At 38.4% G+C, this 21,765-nt stretch overlaps 2 protein-coding genes and 1 long non-coding RNA gene across 4 annotated transcripts; 1 reads left to right on the forward strand and 2 right to left on the reverse strand.

The window, feature by feature from the left end:
* Positions 1 to 675: 675 nt before the first annotated feature.
* LOC118220839 (receptor activity-modifying protein 2-like) lies at positions 676 to 9,816 on the reverse strand. 2 transcript variants are annotated; one of them, XM_035405177.1, is made up of 5 exons: positions 9,697 to 9,816; positions 6,905 to 6,961; positions 4,232 to 4,270; positions 3,765 to 3,939; positions 676 to 3,207 (listed from the first exon to the last, which is right to left on the reverse strand). In XM_035405177.1, exons 1-5 carry the CDS (start codon positions 9,803 to 9,805, stop codon positions 2,958 to 2,960), a joined length of 630 nt encoding a protein of 209 aa, XP_035261068.1. In that variant the 5' UTR covers positions 9,806 to 9,816; the 3' UTR covers positions 676 to 2,957. The 2 variants fall into 2 exon arrangements, with proteins under 2 accessions (XP_035261068.1, XP_035261069.1); XM_035405178.1 differs by lacking the exons at positions 6,905 to 6,961; positions 9,697 to 9,816 and adding exons at positions 4,603 to 4,684; positions 4,802 to 4,883.
* On the forward strand, positions 5,006 to 10,495 carry LOC118220841. Its single transcript, XR_004764018.1, has 4 exons — positions 5,006 to 5,182; positions 6,600 to 6,719; positions 9,813 to 9,888; positions 10,113 to 10,495. It is a non-coding gene; the product is annotated as an uncharacterized LOC118220841 (long non-coding RNA).
* LOC118220840 (receptor activity-modifying protein 1-like) lies at positions 10,043 to 15,020 on the reverse strand. The gene is made up of 4 exons (XM_035405179.1): positions 14,859 to 15,020; positions 14,543 to 14,581; positions 11,511 to 11,658; positions 10,043 to 10,873 (listed from the first exon to the last, which is right to left on the reverse strand). Exons 1-4 carry the CDS (start codon positions 14,974 to 14,976, stop codon positions 10,627 to 10,629), a joined length of 552 nt encoding a protein of 183 aa, XP_035261070.1. The 5' UTR covers positions 14,977 to 15,020; the 3' UTR covers positions 10,043 to 10,626.
* Positions 15,021 to 21,765: the final 6,745 nt, after the last annotated feature.

Here is a 21,765-nt window from a genome sequence, read left to right on the forward strand (position 1 = left end):
ATCCTATAACTACAACAACACCGTAACAACATGGAAACTCAAAAGTTTTGTTCGGTTTAAGGGGATCTTTTAAAAAACCATTAGATCAATGATAAGAAAAATTCAACATTACAGCTGTAGTTTGTAGTTTGTCAACTTAGTGGTCATTATATATAAGTTTCATCTGTATATATGTGCATGTGTGCAAAAGTTTGGCCACCCTCTGTTTTATTGATTTTCTAAAAAAAAAAAAAACTTCAAAAGGAAGTTAACCCAATCTCTGCAGGGAACAAGCTTGACATATAATACATGTCTGTGCATTTCTATGCTCAATAGAAATTTAACTGGAAATGTGGCATGTGCAAACAAATCATGGGCATCATGTCAGTCAGTACTTAGTAACACCTCCTTTGGCAGAAATCACAGCTTCCAAAACATAGGTTTTTATAGCACTGTAAAATTGGTATACCTTCTGATTAACAGCTTAATTCAACCATATGGTTCCACAAAACAAAGTGTCAGAACAGTAGTGTTACCAAATGGTATAGTAGTTTACATGATAATATTATTTTTTCTTTTATTTTTTTAGATTCAAGATATGTTTTCCAGTTAGCTGAAGCAAATGTATGAGCATAAAATGCATAAACATCTATTCCTTTAAAGCAACAGGACAAATAAGTACATGTGCTCCTTATGTACAGCAATGGAAGAATTTATTTATATGTTCATATGGATTGACAATGGAGGTGAGCAGCAGCTATGTATACATTAAAGTATAAAAGCTGTTTCACAGGCACTTCAATACAGTTTGGACTTTCTCACATACAGTAAGATACATGATATATTAATACATCATTAATTAAAGCCAGGCACTGAACATTTGAGTATTTTTAACATTAATGTCATGAACAGCATTTAGAAAAACACTTTGCTTCATTTATTTTGTAATGTTACATTAGCACTTAAAAGATAACTAAAATTTAAGCATGTCATAATACTGCCTATTGATTTACATTTTCAGTTTTTGCTTCATTGTCATTAAAAGATAAGGGCTTGAATTCAAACAACATTTGGCCATAACGTTGACTTATAATTATTACATCCATGATTTGTTTTTGTTTTTTTTCTTCCCAAACACAGTTTTCTGAATTCATCAATCACTAAAACTAACCAGCTACGGCTGAGGTGTTGAAGAAAAGATGTAATTCTTGAATCTTGAAGTCAGTGTTAAGAACAAATATTAATTGTATACAGTCCTAGGTCCACCATATCCACTTAGTCTCTTAGAGTCTCATTCCAAATTAAGCTTAAATCTAATGCCTGATTCAACTTTCAAGCATGCGTCCACCAGCACTTTGACAAAAGGAAAGAGGAACGTCAGCACTTTTGGCTGTGAAGGAAGCCAGTGTGCGGACAATGCCAGGAAAGTCATTTGGACAAATATGATTCCTGCTATTGTCCCCAGCATCTCACCCTGATTGTCTTCCACAACAAAACTATGACAGATCCTCTCTGAACCCTGTGTCATCATACTGCTTTCTTATTAAAAAAAGAAGAAGTAATTCACAAAGCTTCCAGTCGGTTTCATCCAAGCAACTGCCTCATGTCTGCCTTCCCATCAAGAGTGAGACATTCAAAGACAAAAGCTGCCAGTCAAAAAATATAACTACTTTTCTGTGGCTGAATATCAATCCACGCTCGTTTCTGTAAAAAATATAATAATTTCCAAGTAATTCCCACATAAAATCTTCAGATTTCAAGCCATGAATGAACATTATCTCCAGAGCAAAGTACAGGAGTGAATACTTACTAGTGTGAAAACTACAGAGTGCAAATGGACCCACAGCTCTAGTCTTTAATGAAGCTTAACCTCATCAGCTCAGCTGATTCCTGATAAACGCATGCGGATTTTTCTGTGTTTACCAGCTGACAGCAAGGTAAAGGCTATATTCTGAAGCGGTTTGATGTTGTTCCCTTATGACTGCCATACATGAGGCAACCTATTCCTTGTTTAAAACACTATTCCCTGTAGTGCCTTATCAAAGTGCCACTAGAGCCCCCTTCAGTGTTGTGGGTGGTTTCTGAAGTATTGTGATTCCTCCACATGACCACCATGTGAAAAGTGTCACATAGCAACTGACAGCGGTTAAGAAAGGGGACATATAATTGATTATGCCCTATATGTCGCAACAGTAATCCCAATGGAAGTAACTATGGTAGCCATTTTTATTCAGTGCAGTTGCTACTGGTATACCTTAATGAGTGTGGCAACCTTAGCTTTACTCTCTGATTCCAGAAGCTATTTCACAGGTGTGTTTAACTAGGCAAACATTCACACCAAATTGTGCAATCTCTAAACAGTGGTAACTGAATTACTTAAATGAATGTCTCATGTTTACAATGAATAAAATAGAAAAAATACAATAAATATGAAGATTATAGCTTAATAATTAGAATAATTAACAAATAGCAAAAGTATTGTAGATAGGAAATGGTTGCTTTTTCATTAGACCCCCAAATTTGAGGTAGGGTCAAGTAAAGGGAGTTTCCCATGGGTGAGAAATCATAACACAAACACAATGTTTCTGGCTACATTATACTCACTATTTCCATATATCATTAACTTTACACTGCAAAGCAAGTCATGTTTTGTGCTACTGTGCTACTTTTAAGCCTTACAAGATGCCATAGAACAGAACCATCAACATTTCTGCCAGACCCAACACACACACACACACACACACACAACATCCATATAAACAAAAACCAATTACAAGTCCAATTTCTTAACCACAAAGTCATATCACACCCCATTAATGGCTCAGATACTTAAAAGCATATGACATAAAGTACATGACATAAACGTATTTGACTTGCTGGTGGCAGATTTTTTTGGGTGTGTAAAAGTTATTATTTTTGGGCACGGTTGCATCCATAATTGAATCAGAAAGACAGCCCAAACTGGATGCTATCTGGTGTTATGTGCGACGATCTCCATTTTTGGTCTTCATTACCACTAGCACCACCATGACCGGGATGAGACAGATGGGGGTCATAACCAGGGCGAATACAATGCTAGGAGGAGGGTCATCCAATTCTTGCGTAGGACAGGACTTGAAATAGTTTGAGTGGATCTCCACAAACATTCTCTCCACCAGCTTGTTGGGCCAGGGGATTAATAGGCAGTCAGCTCTCTCCTCTGTGCATATGGTGAATTTATCATAAGGGCTGTAGGGGACAGAGAAACAGACAGCAAGGTTACTTGTCACAACAGCAAAGGATCACAGTAGAACTGCTAATGTATGTCATGGTATTTTTATAATGTCCTGCCACTCAGGAAAAGGCTTGGTGTGAAAGTTGTTAAGCTCCCAACTTTCTTCAGTGACGTGTGTGTGTGTGTGTGTGTGTGAGAGAGAGACAGAGAGAGAGAGAGAGAGAGTGTGTGTGTGTGTGTGTATGTGTGTGTGTGCATGCATGTATGTGTCAGAGAGACATTCACATTTCAGTATGGTCAATAACTTGGTCTGATATGACATTACAGCTGTTTCCTTTGCATGCACTTTTTATGTCTTCTACTAAAATTTCTACTAAAGCTATGACCTGCTCGGTAAATTAAATTGTTTCCCTATCCAATACAAGTGGGTAATGAACATTGTAATTCAATACAAGTAATTCGATCATTCACTCATACTTGCAATAGAATGAAAACTGCGCACAATGAAAATCCATGAAATTACCTGTAACATCAGTGGTCTGTATTGTACGATACACAAGTGGCTACTAACCTCTTTATGCTATTCCACTGGCAGAACTCTTTGGGGTTCAAAGTAGACATACTCTTATTGAAAGGCTCAAAGCACATTTGATTAATCAACCATTCGTAGCACAAATTCCTCTCTCGAAAACTTAAGTCACAAAATACGCAAAAAGAGTTGCAGTGTTCCGACTTGTTCCCGCAACCTACAAAACAAAGAAGACTAAATAAATAAATAAATAAATAAATAAATAAATAAATAAATAAATAAATAAATCGGGTGATCTCACCTGAGCTGAAAGATTACTTGATTTAATAATTGAATAATTACTAAAGTATGTTTCTGATTATATTCTTTAGTGGGCCTGACAGGATGCACGACTCTCAACTTAAATCGGTCGGTAGGAAAGAACTACAAGTTATCTGTTTCTGAGATGTGTAAGTCATTGTAAGGTAATCGGAGACAGAATGATCATTTTGCGCTTGAAAGAACCGTACCTGTCTGTTGTTCTGTCGTTCTGTTGGCATAGCTGGAATCTGAAACAGAAAAAAATACAATGAAAACACAACACTCGTACTAGATCTTATTATTGTTCCATTTAATAACTACATTGCATTCCGAATAAATTAATCGTACCATTGCAGCCTTGAGCTGACTTTGCGAAGAACATGTATTACATTTCGTAAACCATTGTGGTTTATAAGCACGGGATTGATTAACATTTTTTCAGTTATGACATATTATTACATTAGAATAGAACATCCCGCGTTCTAAAAGCCAACATTGATCAATGAATTAACGAAATTCCGACAACGCAAATAGAACGGAAGGGAACCAACTGCAACTCAAATAGAATAGAACTGCTTACTAAAGATGAGAAAAAGGACAATCCCCCAAAAGCCGAGAGTATTCTTCATGTCAGAGAAGACGAATACGGTTCGTGTCTCCGACTGTAACCATCAAGAGAAAACCAGAACTTTTACAATAAGTAAAGTGGAGCATAACAGGAAACTCGGCAGGGTGGAAGCAAGACACAGGACACAAGATGTAGCCTAACTCCCGGTTACCAGATGTTATGCCGGGTGCCTGTCTGTCCTTCGCACTGCAACTGCAGCTGACTGGACAAGTTTCCCTTCCGTTTTTTTATTTATTTCATTTAACGAATATTATAAAGGGGAGGGAGAAAAAGGGTGTCCTCTCTAACCGAAGCACATTCGCTGCGTCACACGCAGTCCGGGCTCATGCACATCTGCCAAAAAGCTTTTGTAGCCTAGAGCTTTTTCCCCTTTATCCCACAGACAATAGTCACACCATATTTGCAATCGTGATTTATCTATCTATCTATCTTTAAATGCAGTTTCCAGAGAGGAAACACAGATGAAACCTTAACGCCAGAAACTGATTTGATGAAAAATACGAAGCGAGTACGGGTGTTCTTGGACATTGCGGTAGGACTAACATGGCTTTATCGCCCCAGATCTTTGTTCAACAGGACACATGTGGTCATATCATAACAGCTGTTTGACAGCAGCTTTCTTTATACTCGGGTTATTATGACACATGTTTACTCTTTCTATAGTAAGAACTGTACCATAAAACTTTAATTTGAGCACCCAAACGTTAATCGAAAGTATCCTATGAAGCGCACAGTAACTTAACGTCTATGTCTAAACCACGAGGGGAAACACGTCATAATATTCCACGATTAAAACTAATTTTACTCTTGGTATAAAAATATTTAAACCACCGGTTTCTCGTTACCTGATCAGTGCTACAACACAGAAATAACCAAATGAATCAAGAACATTGACGCAATATCACATCATTGTGTTTTGATGAAACGTGTATCCAGTTGAAATTTACACGTCTAAAGAATGATTTGATAGAAGCACAAAAGAAAGTGTACCCTTGCTCGCACGCACGCTCTCTTGCACAGGCACACACAGGACTTGTAGAACTTCACATGTGCAAGACCTGTATTCGCTCTGCTGAATTTCAGATAAGCAGAAACAAGGGAATTGCAGATGTTTATATCAAGAAACAACTGCCTGAAGAGCAACTTCTAATGGATTTTAATTTGGCTAGAGCCATAACTATTTAGATAAGATGTGTTTGCACAGCACGCAGATTATGTTCAGAAAGAACATGGTACTGGACTGGGGGATGGGAGAAAAGAAGAGGAAGGGGGTATTGGGAGGGGGACTGCTTCAGAGCTGTTTCACAATTCGAGATCGAGGCAGTATTGCAGACAGTCAGAATGGTGGGAGTGTCTGAAGAACAAACGCACAAAGTCGGGCCCAAGGGCTTCTGGTAACAAGGTTTGAGTTAACCTCTGTATCACACTGACCTCAAACAAATACCAGCCATATGGCAGTGGGAATCGATCATACAGTACCAGCAAAAAGCCCACAGGATCTTTCTTATTTCAAAAGAACACAAGAGTTCACAGTTTTTGGCAAAGTGTCCGATGCTATCTTCACTACCAAGGTTGGCTCTGAACAGCACATATTTTTCAGTCAAATGAAATGACATTCGTAATTAAATTTTCATCTTTCCACCAAGATTAATATTAATACCTCTTACATAGAGGGCAAAAAATATATGAGATTTGAAAGTTAGTTTAGGCACTGTAAAATTGCAATGGAATGTCTGGTGCTGAGTTCCCTGAAACTACCATATTGCACATGTTAAACATTGACACTGACATTATTATATCCATTATCTGTTAAACATTATCTATCAGTCTTGGTCATAGGGCATACCACGTATGTTGCTTTTTAGTCCAACTGAGCTCTCCATTAATTAGGTTCTGAGGTTCTTCTGTACTTGTATCTCATAGATATTCTCCTCTTAATTTGTCTCTAGCTCAGAGGAAGCCTTCTGGATCAACATGACCTGTGTGACCACTGAGCCATGTTGGAAGGATCTTTATTTAACAAGCACCCCAGGAGCCCACACATTCAGGCTAAATGGCAACACTGAGTGGTGAGACAACTGCTTACATATCTGTAATGTGCAATAAGACTAACAGTTTGTTTGAAAATAGTGAATTGAGAGCTCGTCTGGTAGCACAATCTGCGTAAGTGTTGCGCTTATTGTACCAACAATTGTATAATGTCAGAATGCAGAATAAAATGTTTTAAAATGCACTAGAGGGTAAATGGTGTTACCAGGCATTTGGGTTCCCTGAACTTCTGCTTCTCCATATGAAAAGGTAAAACAGGCCACTAAAAATAAAAAGATATCAACAGTTTTATGGTTAAAAGTATGACCAACCCAATGTGTCAGCTCATTATTAAAGCAAACTGAATGAAACAAAATGTACATTGTTAATCTTTTCCTACAAAAAAAAAATGTTTATCTTGAAATAGAATAAATAGAACATAATGCTAGGTACTACAGAAACTTATCAAACATACAGTTGAGGCCAAATGTTTACATACACCTAGGCTAAAGACATTCAAACTCAATTTTTCACAACTCCACTCATTCCATGCTACCATACAGGTCATTTAAAAATAATAGCTAATAGACAGATTTATTTCAGCTTTTATGTACTAAATCAGATTTTCAGTGGGTCAAAAATTTACATACACTTTGTTAGTATTTGGTGGCATTGCCTTTTAATTGCTTAAATTCAATCAAACGCTTGGGTAGCCTTCCACAAGCTTCTCACAATACTTTGCTGGAATTTTTACCCATTCCTTCTGACAGAACTGGTGTAACTCAATCAGGTTTGTGGGCCTCCTTGCTTGGACACTCCTTTTCAGTTCAGTCTACAAATTTTCTATGGGATTCAGGTCAGGGATTTGTGATGGCCACTCCAGTACTTTCACTTTGTTGTCTTTAAGCCATTTTTTTACAACTTTGGAGGTATGCTTAGGATCATTGTCTAGCTGGAAGACCGAGTTGCGACCAAGTTTTAACTTTCTAGCTGATGTCTTGAGGTGTTGCTTCAGTATTTCTAGATAAGCCTCCTTCCTCATGATGCCATCTATTTTCTGAAGTGCACCAGTCCCTGTTCCAGCAAAACACCCCCACAACATGATGCTACCACCCCCATACTTCACAGTTGGGATGGTGTTCTTTGGATTAATAGCCTCACCCTTTTCCCTCTATACATAGCGCTCATCATTATGGCCGAGCAGTTCAATTTTTGTTTCATCTGACCAGAGAATACTCCTCCAAAAGGTTAGGTCTAGGGCCTAGTGATCACCTGCAAACGTCATTCTGGCTTTTTTATTCCGGTCTTGGAGTAGGGGCTTCTACATTGCGCAACAGCCTTTCAGTTACTTTGGTACCTGATGCTTCCAACTCCTTCACTAGTTCCTTTGTTGTTGTCTTGGGGTTCAGCTGAACCTTTTGGACCAAAGTTTGTTCAGCCCTGGGAGTTAATTTGTGCCTGCTTCCTAAACGATGCACTGACTGTGTGGTCCCAAGATTTTTGTGTTTGCATGCAATTGTTTGTACAGATCCTCGTGGTACCTTTAGTTGTTTGGGAATTGCTCCTAAGGAGAAACTAGGTCCACAATTTTTTTTCTGAGGTCTCGGCTGAGTTGCTTGGATATTCCCATGGTATCAAGGGCAAAAAGGCAGCGGCTCTAAAGGTGGGCCCTTAAATACAGCCATAGGTGCCAATGAACTCCTAATTATGACAGTTGGCCATCAGAAGCTTCTAAAAAGTCATTACATCAATTTCTTGAATCTTCCAGACTGTTTAAGGCCACTGTTTTGACCCACTGGAATTCTGATATAGTGAATTAAAGCTGAAATAAATCTGCCTCTAATTGATTGCTTTAAAATGACCTCTGACGTGAACAAAGTAGATGCCCTATTTTACTTGCCAAAAGAAATGTATGTTAATATGAAATGTGCGGAGTTGTGAAAAACTGAGTTTGAATATCTTTAGCCTAGGTGTATGTAAACTTTTGGCCGCAACTGTAACTTTCGTCATCTGTTTTGTTGTGTAACTCCTGTGAATTGTATATATGTCTAAGTGATACAAATCAAAAATTGTTGTTCTATAATATGAAAAAGTATAGTTCTAATATGGTTTTATAGGTCATATATTGTCTCACTCTTTCTTTGTTTATAAAAGTCAAAGAGCGCTTGATGAAACCACAACAGAACTAGCGGTGTGTTTTGCAAGTCTGGTTGTGTTTTTTTGCCTTTCATCAAAAACATCCTGTTTAAGTTCAGTTGTGGTTGTAGCACAAAAATGCAGTCTTGGTTTCAGGGAAGTTAACCCTTTTCAAAGCACATTCCATAACAATGTTTCATGTCAATACAAAAATTTCTCAATTAAAATATAGCATAATTTTTCTAAATGCTAGCTCTCAGCTTGTGCCTTTGATTATCACTTCAGACACCAACACGGTAACATAAACTGTACATTATTCACATGCACAGTAAAATGTCCAGTGTTAATTCAAATCTAACAGAGTACATAGGAGTACAACAGGAACAATATGTACTCTGTAAGGGTTGATTTAAAACTGAATGTTTTACTGTGTATGTGGTAATGGTTTAGCCTGTTGATGATAAAATGTTTGAGTGTGAAACTTGGCTCAACAATTTAATACCACCAGACTGGCCCCTCCTAGATTTCAGAAGTAAGTAGTTCATTATTTTAAATGCTTCAGTTTGTGATTTTAGCTATTAATACATAATCATTATAGAATATTTACAGTTGAAACAATAATTTGTTTAAAAATAATAATACTTTTCAATTAACATTGCTGAAGTCTAAGCCATTCTTACTATTACCCCATTAGATAAATTTATATTTTTCAAATATTACAGGGATATTCTACTTTATATAACAGTTATTGCCAAATAATTAGTGCTAGAGTCACTGTTTCCCACATAATTTAATATGCACAAAGAAAGGAAAAGTATACACTCAAATATCCCAGTTATTTGGAATACCTACATTGTTTTCTCTTTGGAAATGATAACTTACCCAAACACAGAACTCCCATGAAACCCATAGATGCAGAAGGCCCTTGCATTTTCACAGACTGCTTCATCCTTTGTTCGTCAGCTAAATCAAGCTTACATATCTCTTCCATTTTAAAGGAACATCCTAAAACAACAGGAAGTCCTCACTTCCTCTGATGTGTCCACCATGGGACAGAAGCCCATATAAAGACAGGTACCTACACTCTCTCTCCCTTTCTTTCTCTCTGTATTTGGGGTTTTTGTCTTTGAAATACTATTAAAATACAGCCCGACAATGATAAAAATGCACAAGATAATAATACATCCAGGAAAGGTAGTATTTATAAAAAGTGTAAAGAACTGTTTCATAAACCTTAACTTGTTTTTATTTGCATGAAAGCACATGAAATAAAATTGTCCTCATTTTTACAATTACAGTAACATGCAGAAGAAGCAGTGGCCTGACTCAGCATCATCAGTACTGTGTTGCAGTGATTTTTGTTAAAAAGTAGTCCAGCAGACAAAAGGCTCAGTGATGCGCAGTGGAATCAGAAGCAGCCTCTCTTTGCTTCTCCATACTGTGTATTAAAAATGCATTTAATTATGCATTTCAATTTTTTTGTTTTGAAATGTAAAGTAGGTTTTAGTGCTACGTCGATTAAATGCATTTAGATTCCATTCCTTAGTAACCTTTATAGACATAGCTTTGGAACTGTGTTTAAGACAATTCAATTATTCCTGGAGAAGCTGATTCAAGCACATCTAAACACGTGCACAGACACAGATACACACACACGCACAGACTTTCAAAAAAAAAAAAACATAAGATCAATAGCTTAAAGCAGTCACAGCTTTGCATTTATGATCCCAAATTCACAGCTCTACACCGGAAGATCTTCAGGAAAGTGTTCCATCTAGTATCCAACCGTGCTGTCCCACCAGATGATCTCCCTCATTCCTTTACCTTGCTCTTCCAAACCACCAGGGAAACAAGGATAGGAATGAGGCAAACCGGCACTAGGGTGAGGGAAACTGACACATAATGAGGGGGATCGTTGAAGCCATCTTCCTGGTCACGGCAGTACTGGAAGTAGAAGGAATGGGCCTGTAGGAAGACCTTTTCCACAATGTGATTTGGGTAGAAGCAGTCTAGTTTGCCCGTGATGTACTCCAAACACACAGTCAGCTTGTCGTATGGCCTGGAACATCAAACCAACAGCAGTGAAAATGCATTGCCATATATTAAAGTATATACAGTTGTGCATTAAAAAATGCATAATCCATTTCAATATATTCAGACAGTCCAAGTGCAAATAAAAATGTACTGTACAACAGTAACAATTTCTTGTTTCACAAACAAGTCAGTAGTTCTATTGTTATCATTAGTATGCGTAGTTACATGCTGCAATATTATTAAAATTGCCCTTTTCATCACAAAAAAATGACAAATCAAGAAGGCTTCATTGATGGAAAAACAGGGTTTTCTTGTGTATGGGATAAGCTGAAAGCACAACTAACACCCTAACCCTAACCCTAACCACTGAGGGTAAGCCAAAACTGTTGCCTTGAGAACTCTTTTGGTTCTGCATCCTGCCACACCAGTACAAGTTCTGCCCACTCCTCACATGCTCATTATCTCGCGGAAGCAGGCAATTCCAACTGCCTATTCGAGCTGCCGCCTTGACGAACTGTGACCGATCGACTTCCTCCAGCGCTGTATCAACTGGGAGAGTGCTTCTAAAGACCTGCCTGCTGCCTATTGTTCTCACCGTGTCCCTGGGAAGTGGCGAACAGACAATAGAGAATAGTTCACAGACGAATAGAGTAGACACAGACCTTATGACTGACTGCCAGTCACACCAGAGCTCCTTATTAGTGTCAAGCATGTCCTCTTGGAACAGGAGCCGGCAATCAGTGCTGTACAGTTCCAAAAGGTTCTCATTGCAGTGAGAACCGAGGAATTTCTCTTGCTCCTGGAAGGACTCTGGGGGCACAACAAAGAAGATGGCGACCTCTCTTCTCTATTACTTTTTCTACAAACACATACCCTGTTCATGAATAAGACTGCAGATTCCAATGAAGAGAGCTGTAAATCTCAACATCATAAACTAGGTGACCAGGATTATGACGATGAGCATGGATTAATACGATCATGGATATGATATATACACAGTAAAATGTTTAGCATTAAATTGGACTCATATGCACTCCCTATTGGACTCACTATATGCACACTGTTAGAGCTGATTTTACATTGGTTAGAGCTGCACTCTGTTAGAGCTGATTTAACACTGGTTAGAGCTGCACTCTGTTAGAGCTGATTTAACACTGGTTAGAGCTGCACTCTGTTAGAGCTGATTTAACGCTGGTTAGAGCTGCACTCTGTTAGAGCTGATTTAACACTGATTAGACCTGCACTCTGTTAGAGCTGATTTCACATTGATTTAACATTGTGTAGTGAATATAAATTCACTATAAACCTTAATTTGGTTCTTATGTTAAATACCAACAGCTATAATTTCTTAGTTAATTGCTAATAACAAACTAGTGTTGGAGGGTAGAAGACATACCTCATGTCGACATCATTAACAAAATTGGTAGAGAGCACACAGCAAAGTGGTGTGCATTTAGGAACTATTGCATTATTTGTCTTGTACACAGTGACATTTTCAGTGTAAAATTCAACTCTTACTGATTACATATGGTCTCAACTTGGCTCATATGTACTCTGTCAGAGTTGAATTAATATTGGACATGTTACTGAGTAAAAGTCATTCTAAATGTATGTATGTATCTATGTAACTGTTCAGTTAAATCATACAGAAAATCATGTTTAGTACTCTACTCTTGAGCTACACCGACCAGTCTACCAAAACAGATACCAAAGCAGCTGTATCGCAAGTATGCCTAACATCAAACTTTCCACTGATGAAAATAAATTGAAATATAGCATTGTCATGATTACCCAAAGGGCCATCTTATAGCACTGTTGCTAAAGAACACAATGTATGAAAATAGTTCCATTTTCAAAGGGTAAGCATGAAATTAAACAGTCTGCAAAGCATGACAAATCTACAAGGGCCACTTGAAAAGAGATGTATTCCTAAGAAAGCTGCTGCAGAAGAATACAACAAATTAATGTTCTAGGGCTGCCCCCTAATAGTCGACCAAACTGTTAGTTGATAAGAAGAGTCTTAGTCGACCAAGTTTTCATTGGTCGGTTATTCGCAGGGGGAAAAGAAACCCTCAAACTCTGTTGAACGAAGCACAAAAAAGAGACTGGCTCGTGAGGCTACTCAAACTCCATTCGGAAGCTGCGCCTTGTCGTTAAAAAGTTATTAGACTATGTTAGGCAAAAGTGTGGGATCATTTTGAGCGTGTAAAGGATGACCCCAAGAAGGTGACATGCAAACTCTGCATGCAAAGATGTGTTTGCAACGTAGGTGTTTTTACTCTCTGTCTCGTAGCTTTAGTTCGGTCCCTGGAGTCCGGTTTGCTGGCGGATGTCCGCTCGCCATGTACAAAGCATGCGTGCGCTTAACGTGGTAGTAGAAGGAATTGAAAATGCTGTAGCTAATCTTAGAGCTAGTTAGGGAAGTTAGGGCTACGACCATGTACTCTATTTATCTGACTCGATAGCCATTTCAAAGTCAGGGCCATAAACATGAAACGAATCGTACACCGCCAACTCATTGCTGCCGTTAAATGTGTTAATGTTACATTTTTGTTTGCATTTTGACCTCATAAAAAATTGAAAGTTTTCATTCCATGTTGAGGCTACTTCTCCATAGGCCTGTTTATTTTTGCACTGATATTTCTCTTTTAAGTGTTTCAGCTTGCTGTATATTTATTTATTTGTTTATATAATTTATATTTATTTGCATTTTAAAAAGAGACGAAAATATTTTTTCAATTTAGTTTTTTAACAAAAGGCTGTTTTTATTTATCATTTGTTTCATTGTGTTGGTGTTACAAGTTCATAAGTTGTGTGATGTTACACTGTGTTGAAATAAATTAACAAAATGTTCAGTCTCCTTGCTGGTTGTTCCTACACGTTCAGAATCATTACCACTTTTGCCATTAGCATTGTCATTAACAGGCGGCTCGCTTCGTGCGTGCGCTTGTAAAATTTATATTTTAAAGACTCATTATTACGGTTTTGTATTTTTCTGTAATGTAGCACAGTGTTAACAATGTTACTTATGACATTCTTTCTCAGCCCTGGAACTCAAACCATTTTCTGATGCCCCAAAATATATATTTTTAAATAATTAAATTAATATCATAAACGTGCAACGACTAGTCGACTAATGGCTTGAACTAACGACTACTAGTCGACTAGGAAAATCTTTGGTCGGGGGCAGCCCTATAATGTTCTGTTGGGATCCTGATTACCATCAATTATTGCTTTGTATAGTTTGTAGCTACAAAATAAGTTGTCTTTTTAAAAAATGGCTGCAGTAATGTTAGTTACAATTTGAATTAATAAGCGTTCAATTATTGTAGTTTTCCTTCACTTTAAACTTTCAGCATTCTGAAAAACCTCCCTTTCTAAACTCCTCATACCTCAAAGGTTCAAATTTGCCCACAGTATTATGAAACTGCAAAAAATGTTGAGGCATTTCCAGTGAAAGAGGAAAAAAGACCTTATTTCATAAATTAAACCTCAACTCAGCATCATTATCAAATAGCTGATGGCTACAGTACCATGACATGAAATAAGGAATTTTTGTGTTATTAGTCTTGTCATTAATCATTAATCATTCCAGAATGTGCATCAGTTTACTTTAATCATACAAAAATGTTTAGCATTTCAGTGTAAAGATAACCACCCATACAACCATAGTTTGTAAATGTTGACCCTTTACCATCATCTTCCTTGGTTCCGTTGATTTGTAGAGCTCCACCTGGAATTCACAGATGTATTTCATAATTTTGTAAAGTGGTTTTCTGCATATTTACAATATTACAAACTAGATGCATAATTCCATAGTTCATTTGATGCTATAAATTCATCAAACACTGTCTATCCAGTGATCCTGGAAATGGCAAGCTTGTATGTGAAGCAATCTGCCTCTTCAGATTCTGATTCCTACCACAGTCTCTCCTCATGCTGTCTAACAAATGGCTGGAACAATTCAGTCAGAAAACTCCCGAGAACTTGATTAATCAAAAGATACGTACCCCAGAGCAGCACTGGAAAGAGAACAAAGGGTAGCAGGGTGGTCATTTTGTAATGAGAGCTCTCCTCAGAGTGCAGAGGGCACTGAGAAGTCTTCAGATGGAGTAAATAAGCAGGCATATATCTAGGTCTCTAATATTGTTGAGGAGAGTGAGATAAGAAAACAGCCCACCCCTTCTTCCTGGTGCTGTTGACAGACAGAACCTTAGAGGCGTCTTGCTCCAGTTAAGTTGATGTAATGTCTGGATTGATGCCGACATTTGAATGGGTAATTACATGAATGGGACATTTGAATGCGTAATTATTAAGACAATCAGGTTTGACATTATACCCGATTGTAATTAGAAAATATTTGTTACAGAATACTTACTGTGTACTCCAAAATTTCTCACACATTTGATAAAGATAAGTAAAAAGGCTGCATTGAATAAACAATACTAGTAATTAGTTGGGGTTCACGGAGACTGCTTGTTTTTATTGGAATCGGTCTGATACCACCTTATAATACTCGTATCTGGTATTAGAAAAACTATAATTTTTTTACACCGATACCTATGTTAGACACACTGAAGGCTGCGGAGGACATAGGTACATGGGCCTATATTTATTTTATTTTTTTTTTATTTATTTATTTATTTATTACTGTACACAAAACAATTATTTTTTTATCACAAAAAACAAAATATTATATTGTGGCACCAAAAACAAACCAAACAGCCTAATTTATAGTCATGTCGGCAGTGTGGAACCATTTCAGTTTGGAAAAAAAAGACAGCAAACCAGCTTTCTGCAAAGAATGCAATGCATCTGTTTCAAGAGGTAAGACAACATTAAACAAAACTTAATCAAATGCTTAAAAACACATCACCCACAGGAAAATGGGAAATTCCTTTACATGAATAAGACAAGACAAATGAGAGTAGCTGTGGCTAAGCAACAAACATTGCTGCAGATGATGAAAAAGCAAGAGAAATGGCCAAATGACCGAGATTGAAGAAAATAACAGAAAATGAATTGAATTCATTGCTCTCGATGACCACTGTCTGTCGTTGAAGACGTGGGTTTCCACTACTTTGTTGATTTTGTAAATGGTAAATGGACTGCATTTATATAGCGCTTTTATCCAAAGCGCTTTACACTTGATGCCTCTCATTCGCCAGACCAGTTAGAGGTTAGGGGTTAGGTGTCTTGCTCAAGGACACTTCGACATGCCCAGGGCGGGGTTTGAACCACAGTTCCCTCCCTTGTGCACCACAGAGAAAAGACTTTCCAAAGACTCTGAGCAAGCAGCAGCTTACATCTCTGAAATCCAAAGACTGGAGAAAGCAAGTTGGGCCAGGTGCTGAAAACAGACCCTCCAGTATCAGCAGTGATATTCCACCAAGTCAGCCCGCTTTCCAAAGACCAGACACTCCCCAGATTCTTGTGAAGAAGAAGCCAAGGTATTGGAAAGCAGCGGTTTTTAACTGTGTCAGTGGGTGAGCAGCAGTTATCTCCCAACTCCCGGTCAGACAGCAGGTCAGATAGTGCAGAGTTGTGGATAGCTCAAGGTCAACCAAACACCCATGAATCAGCCCTTGTACTTCATTGGCATTATCCATCTGACACACTGTGTCACCAGCATTGCCCGTACATCACCCAACAACCACGATGCGCATCATATAATGTTATATGGTATATACTGTACCATATACCATGTACCAATATGACCCCCTCAGGTTTATTGTGACTTAAACCATCAGAGCGGTGGTGCAACAACCAAGACAAAGGGGCTGGGATGACCCATCTCTGCCAGAAGACCTACTTTGTTCCTGACAGGAGTGGGAGTGTGAGCTCCCTGTTCTGCACAACATACCAAGATACTACAGCAGTCTGGAGACGGACTCAATGATCAGCCAGAGAGAAAACCACATATTTTGTGATGCCTCCCAGCAGGCTTGTGGCTCTGTAGCGAATCTCCAGACCGAGAGTCGAGAAGACAAAGTAGAGATTTCTTTTCTCACTTCCAGGTTCCACATGACTCCTGAGGAACAGCAATCCATCCTTGCCTTGTATTGTGCACAGCATTGACAGGAGCACAGCTAGCTAAAGTGATGAGAGAAGAGCCCACCCTCCCAATCCACCATCCATGGGTTCACCACATGATGGTGTTGTTGAGAGTTCAGCAGAGTTCACATTACTGAGGTTCTGATTGTGGTGTTCCTGTTTGCTATCTACTAGTGTGTATCCTTTGAACTGTTAAATATTTACTGATATTGTTAATATCTTGAAATTATTAGTAGCAAGTTTAGTTCATAATAGTATTTGCATTATTGTGGAATATTGGACTTCTGCTGTTCTCTTGCCATTTATCATGCTTGATTCACAACCTGTGTATAACATTTCCTGAACCACTTTCTGTTTCTTATATTACATAGTTTATGCTTCATGTAAACAGACAATTTGGAAGAAGCAAGTAACCAGGGGCTCATTCCAGTCGCTTATTTTTCCCTCCATGCATCCTTTCCTCACATCTTTTCCTCGATCCTTAGCTCCACCCATTGGAGGACACAAGGAAAGGAAGCGAGGAAACATGTATTAAGCAAATGGAACATCCTTATGCAGTCACCCATCTGTTTGAAGCCATGTGAATGGGGCATATGGGGAGAGGTAGACCCACAGGTTGATCATTTATATGTCACCCGCTCCAAAAAAAAAATTTTCTGCAAAGGATGCTTATCGCTCCTTCAAGGAGCATTTAATGGGCAGGAATGTCCTTGAAGATGGCAAACCTCAATTGATTTCTGGGTCAGACGAAGACCAATTAGATGAGAACGGACAAATAAGCAATTGGAATAAACCAAAGATTAGCTAAAATAGTCAATATGCTGTAGGGCCTATGTTGAAAATGTTCACATGTGCGCTGTACACTTACGCTACACGTTACATCATTGTTATATTTCTGTGGAAATTATACTATAGTAGATTTTATTTTTGCCTACTGTTACATATATATTGGTTTAGAGTGAAAATATATGTTTCATTTGCTGCCTAATTGCATTGTTTGCTGGTAATTGTGTATCGTTAGGGATAAATTGTATTTCTTTATAACTGATGAGTAGTAGCTCAATTTCAATTATGGTATAGTATGCCACCTAGTAGGCCTGCAGTAAATCAATGTTTGTTTATCCACCGTCAATCTACTTATCAGTCTTTACAATCAAGATTGTAAGTGGAACCTCAAGCCTGGACAGTGATTCTTACCGATCGCATCAGTGCTGGCCTGAAATCCTGCAAAATGAAGTTAGAGAGACAGTCAATGTCAATAACTCCCTGTGTTTCTTCACACCGCCATTACTGTTCCACTAGATGCCATAAAGTCATTTGATCGAGTGGGGATAAGCTTCTTATTTGTTGTTTTAGAAAAGATTAATTTAGGCTGTGATTTCATTAAACTTAACAGGCTTATGTATTCTAACCCTATGGTTTTTTATCCGATAAGTTTTCAGTGGCTAGGGCCTGCCTTCAAGGCTGCCTCTCTTTCACCACTACTGTTTTTGCTCATAATCAAATCTTAGGCAAAATTTTTTTTTAAATAGTGGGGCGACATAGCTCAGGAGGTAAGAGCGGTTGTCTGGCAGTCGGAGGGTTGCCAGTTCGATCCCCCACCCTGGGCGTGTCGAAGTGTCCCTGAGCAAGACACCTAACCCCAAATTGCTCCCAACGAGCTCATTGGTACCTTGCATGGCAGCCTTTCACCGTTGGTGTGCGAATGGATTAATGAGAGGCATCAATTTAAAGCGCTTTGGATAAAAGCGCTATATAAATGCAGTCCATTTACCATTTTACCAAAATTTATCAGAATAAACATGAATATCTTGAGTATAGTGCCCTGCGATAGATTGATGGCCTGTCCTGGGTGTATTCCTGCCTCTCGCCCAGTGCACACCGGGATAGGCTCCAGCACCCCCCGCGACCCTGCTCAGGATAAGTGGGCATAGATAATGGATGGATAGATGGATGGATGGATGGATCTCGGGTATATCTCAGTGGGAGAAGAGAAGTATTGTCTATCTCTACATGCCAACGATGTACTGTTGTATTAAAGAGACCCACAAATATCACAATACAGCAAATTTCTAGGCTACAAAATCAATCTAAATAAATCTATGGCAATGCACTTGAATATCTCATCTGACACTAAATTGAAACCCCCTTTTCACTCAACTAACACAGGTTTCCCATGAGTACAGAGCCAAAATAACACAAATTGTGTCACTTTCCCTATGCTTTTGCATCTAACTGAAATTTTCCCATTTTTGAGCAGACAAAATAGTGCATTAACTCTGTTTATTTTATACAGCCTTCTTTGCTTGTCTTTATTAAAGGTGTGAATTATTTTGGAGGTCATTGTATGTTCCCAACAAATATAGTCCATTGATGTTCCAAATTTCTAGCTGTTTCAATGTTCAGCATTTTTTATGGACACAGACATGACAACATGATTCAGAAGCTACTACATAAAAGTACTTTTATTTTTTGTCCGCAAAAATGAATATCCCAAATAACAGAAGACTTATTGCTGAAAATTCTCTACATTAGCTAATTACTGAAAATAGTTAAATGGTAGACACACTACCATAAATCTATATGCTGCATTTCTGTGAGAGAGTGCTACCTTTAAGAGTGCCTCTGTGAATTACGTGATCTTCAACTGGAGAATTCCACTGGCTCTGTGGTTCCTGCTGGGTGTGGTGCAGGGTCGGGGTTTCCTGTCCTCTAATAACTAGTCTGACAGGATTTCCCCTCTGCTCCTCGTCTCTGGAGACAGGCTCAGAGGGGAGGTAGGCCTCGCCATGGAAACAAGAATTTGGATCTACATGAAGGGCACAATCACTAAACAAACACAAGTGCACTAAAAACCAAAAACTGCAAACACATAGACGCTTGCGCGTGCGCACACACACACACACACATGCACACATAAACAAACATAGGTTTGATTGCACTGCTACTCAATATGAAATCCAAGAGCAGAATTAAAACCAAATGAATACTAATCAGAACACATGCTTACATCTTTGGTGGCCAGCTTTTTGCTCACCAAGGGTTTGCAAATGCTTTTAATAAGAACTTTTTAAAGTGTACACTCAATGTGTACTGGTCCAAGGTCCAGTTGTTTCCCTCTGGACTGGGTATTGACAACTTCACTGAATTTCACAAGAGTGAAAAGAAAACAGCTGACCTGCTTTTAATGTTTAAGAAAACTCCCTGATGCCAAGACATGATGATTGCTTAGGTAACTGCAAATGTTCAGGTAATTATCTACTCTCCAACAATAAAATGGAATTAAACAGTAAAGTGTTTGCTACTATGAAGTAGCCAGAAGCCATAATTTACAGGATGTCAGTGGCTCTGGATGACTAAAACCAACATTAAACTAAACAGACAGGGAAACTGGCAGGGAAACTAGCATCCAGGACCCGCTGGCTCTAATTGCGCCTTTGCATACCCCCCCCCCCCCCCCCCCCCAACACACGCACACACACACACACAACAATAAATCTGTGTCCAAAAAGACGATTACTGTTGCACTGTGTGGGGTCAAATGTTCCCCTAAGGACGGAATGTTCCTCTTTTAAAACAGATTGAGAAACGGAGCGATATGTGATATTCCCATCTTTCAGATTAAATGTACATACATTGGTCTGACTCAATGAAGATCCCATGGCAAAGGAATATGTACTTAACCCCAACAGCCAGGCCAAATTTCCATACCGGATTATTCAGTCTGGCCTTTTGATTGTCCCCCTCTGAAACTGGTTCAGATTTATCAATGACTTTCAAGCACAAATGCACCAATTGCCTTTTTGGAGCAAACTCTTTTTTCCAACCTAGTGTTTGACATTAATTGTACATGTGGCAGCTTTTTAAGCTCTTTCTAAAACTTGAATAAAAAAAAAATATTCAGTGAACTGTGATATACTATGCATAATTGGTTCTTATATTTGGTTCGATTTTTGTGGAGAAAAATGTCACAGCTTTTTTAAAATGTAGATATTTGTATCTTTAAAAACAGATAGCTGAGAATTGAACAGGCTTCTCTGATAAATGAATCCGCTTCAGCTTCAGCCGTAGTTGACAGACCACAGCCCATTGTCTGAGTACAATACAGAGTTTTTAAACACTTAAAACAAAAACCTCTGTGCTTGCCAAATGATCTTTGTGACTGTGTGTGTAACAGCATACAAACTGATGACAAATCCCTCCCCTTCGCAGTGGTTCAGAAGAACTGCCTCCACTGCCATTGACGTCTGTGATGTTCTGGTGCACTGAAAGGCTGAGCTACTTTCCCATACATAAACGGAATGATGCAAGCATAACAACACTGTCATTTATTTTTTTTTCATCCTCAACAGGCTTAGTGATTTAGTTGCAGAAATTGTTTCCACATTTCTGTTCAAACAACTGTCTTTCTGAGGGAGCCTGGCCAAATACATGTATGTTCAGACAAGAGACAGTTTTTGTTTAAAAGCTGTTATTACACATTACACCCAAACTTCAAAGGAAACTTAGGACTAGCAAAAGTTTAATTCCATTGTCAGTTGCAATTGCTCCTAACCACATTTAGGAGCACAAGTACAAGTAACTTTAACAGTGGTGCCAGGTTTTGCTCGTATTGATATTCATATTAATAATCCATATATGTATCACTGACAACCCTCATGCTGATGGGTGTGGCAGTGGTTAGTCCAGGTCAAGTTTCCAAGTTATATTAAATGTATAAAAATATGTTTTGTGAGCTTGTTTGTAATCATAAAATTACAAAATTACAAATCAGAGTTTCACCCTGTAAAGGACAGATACGAATTATGAACTCAATAGTCTTGGTTTCAGCATTGCTCCAACCTAAAAATTTTGGCTTATGCA

The sequence above is a fragment of the Anguilla anguilla genome, chromosome 2 (genome assembly GCF_013347855.1).
Source record: "Anguilla anguilla isolate fAngAng1 chromosome 2, fAngAng1.pri, whole genome shotgun sequence".
NCBI classification, from domain to species: Eukaryota; Metazoa; Chordata; class Actinopteri; order Anguilliformes; family Anguillidae; genus Anguilla; species Anguilla anguilla.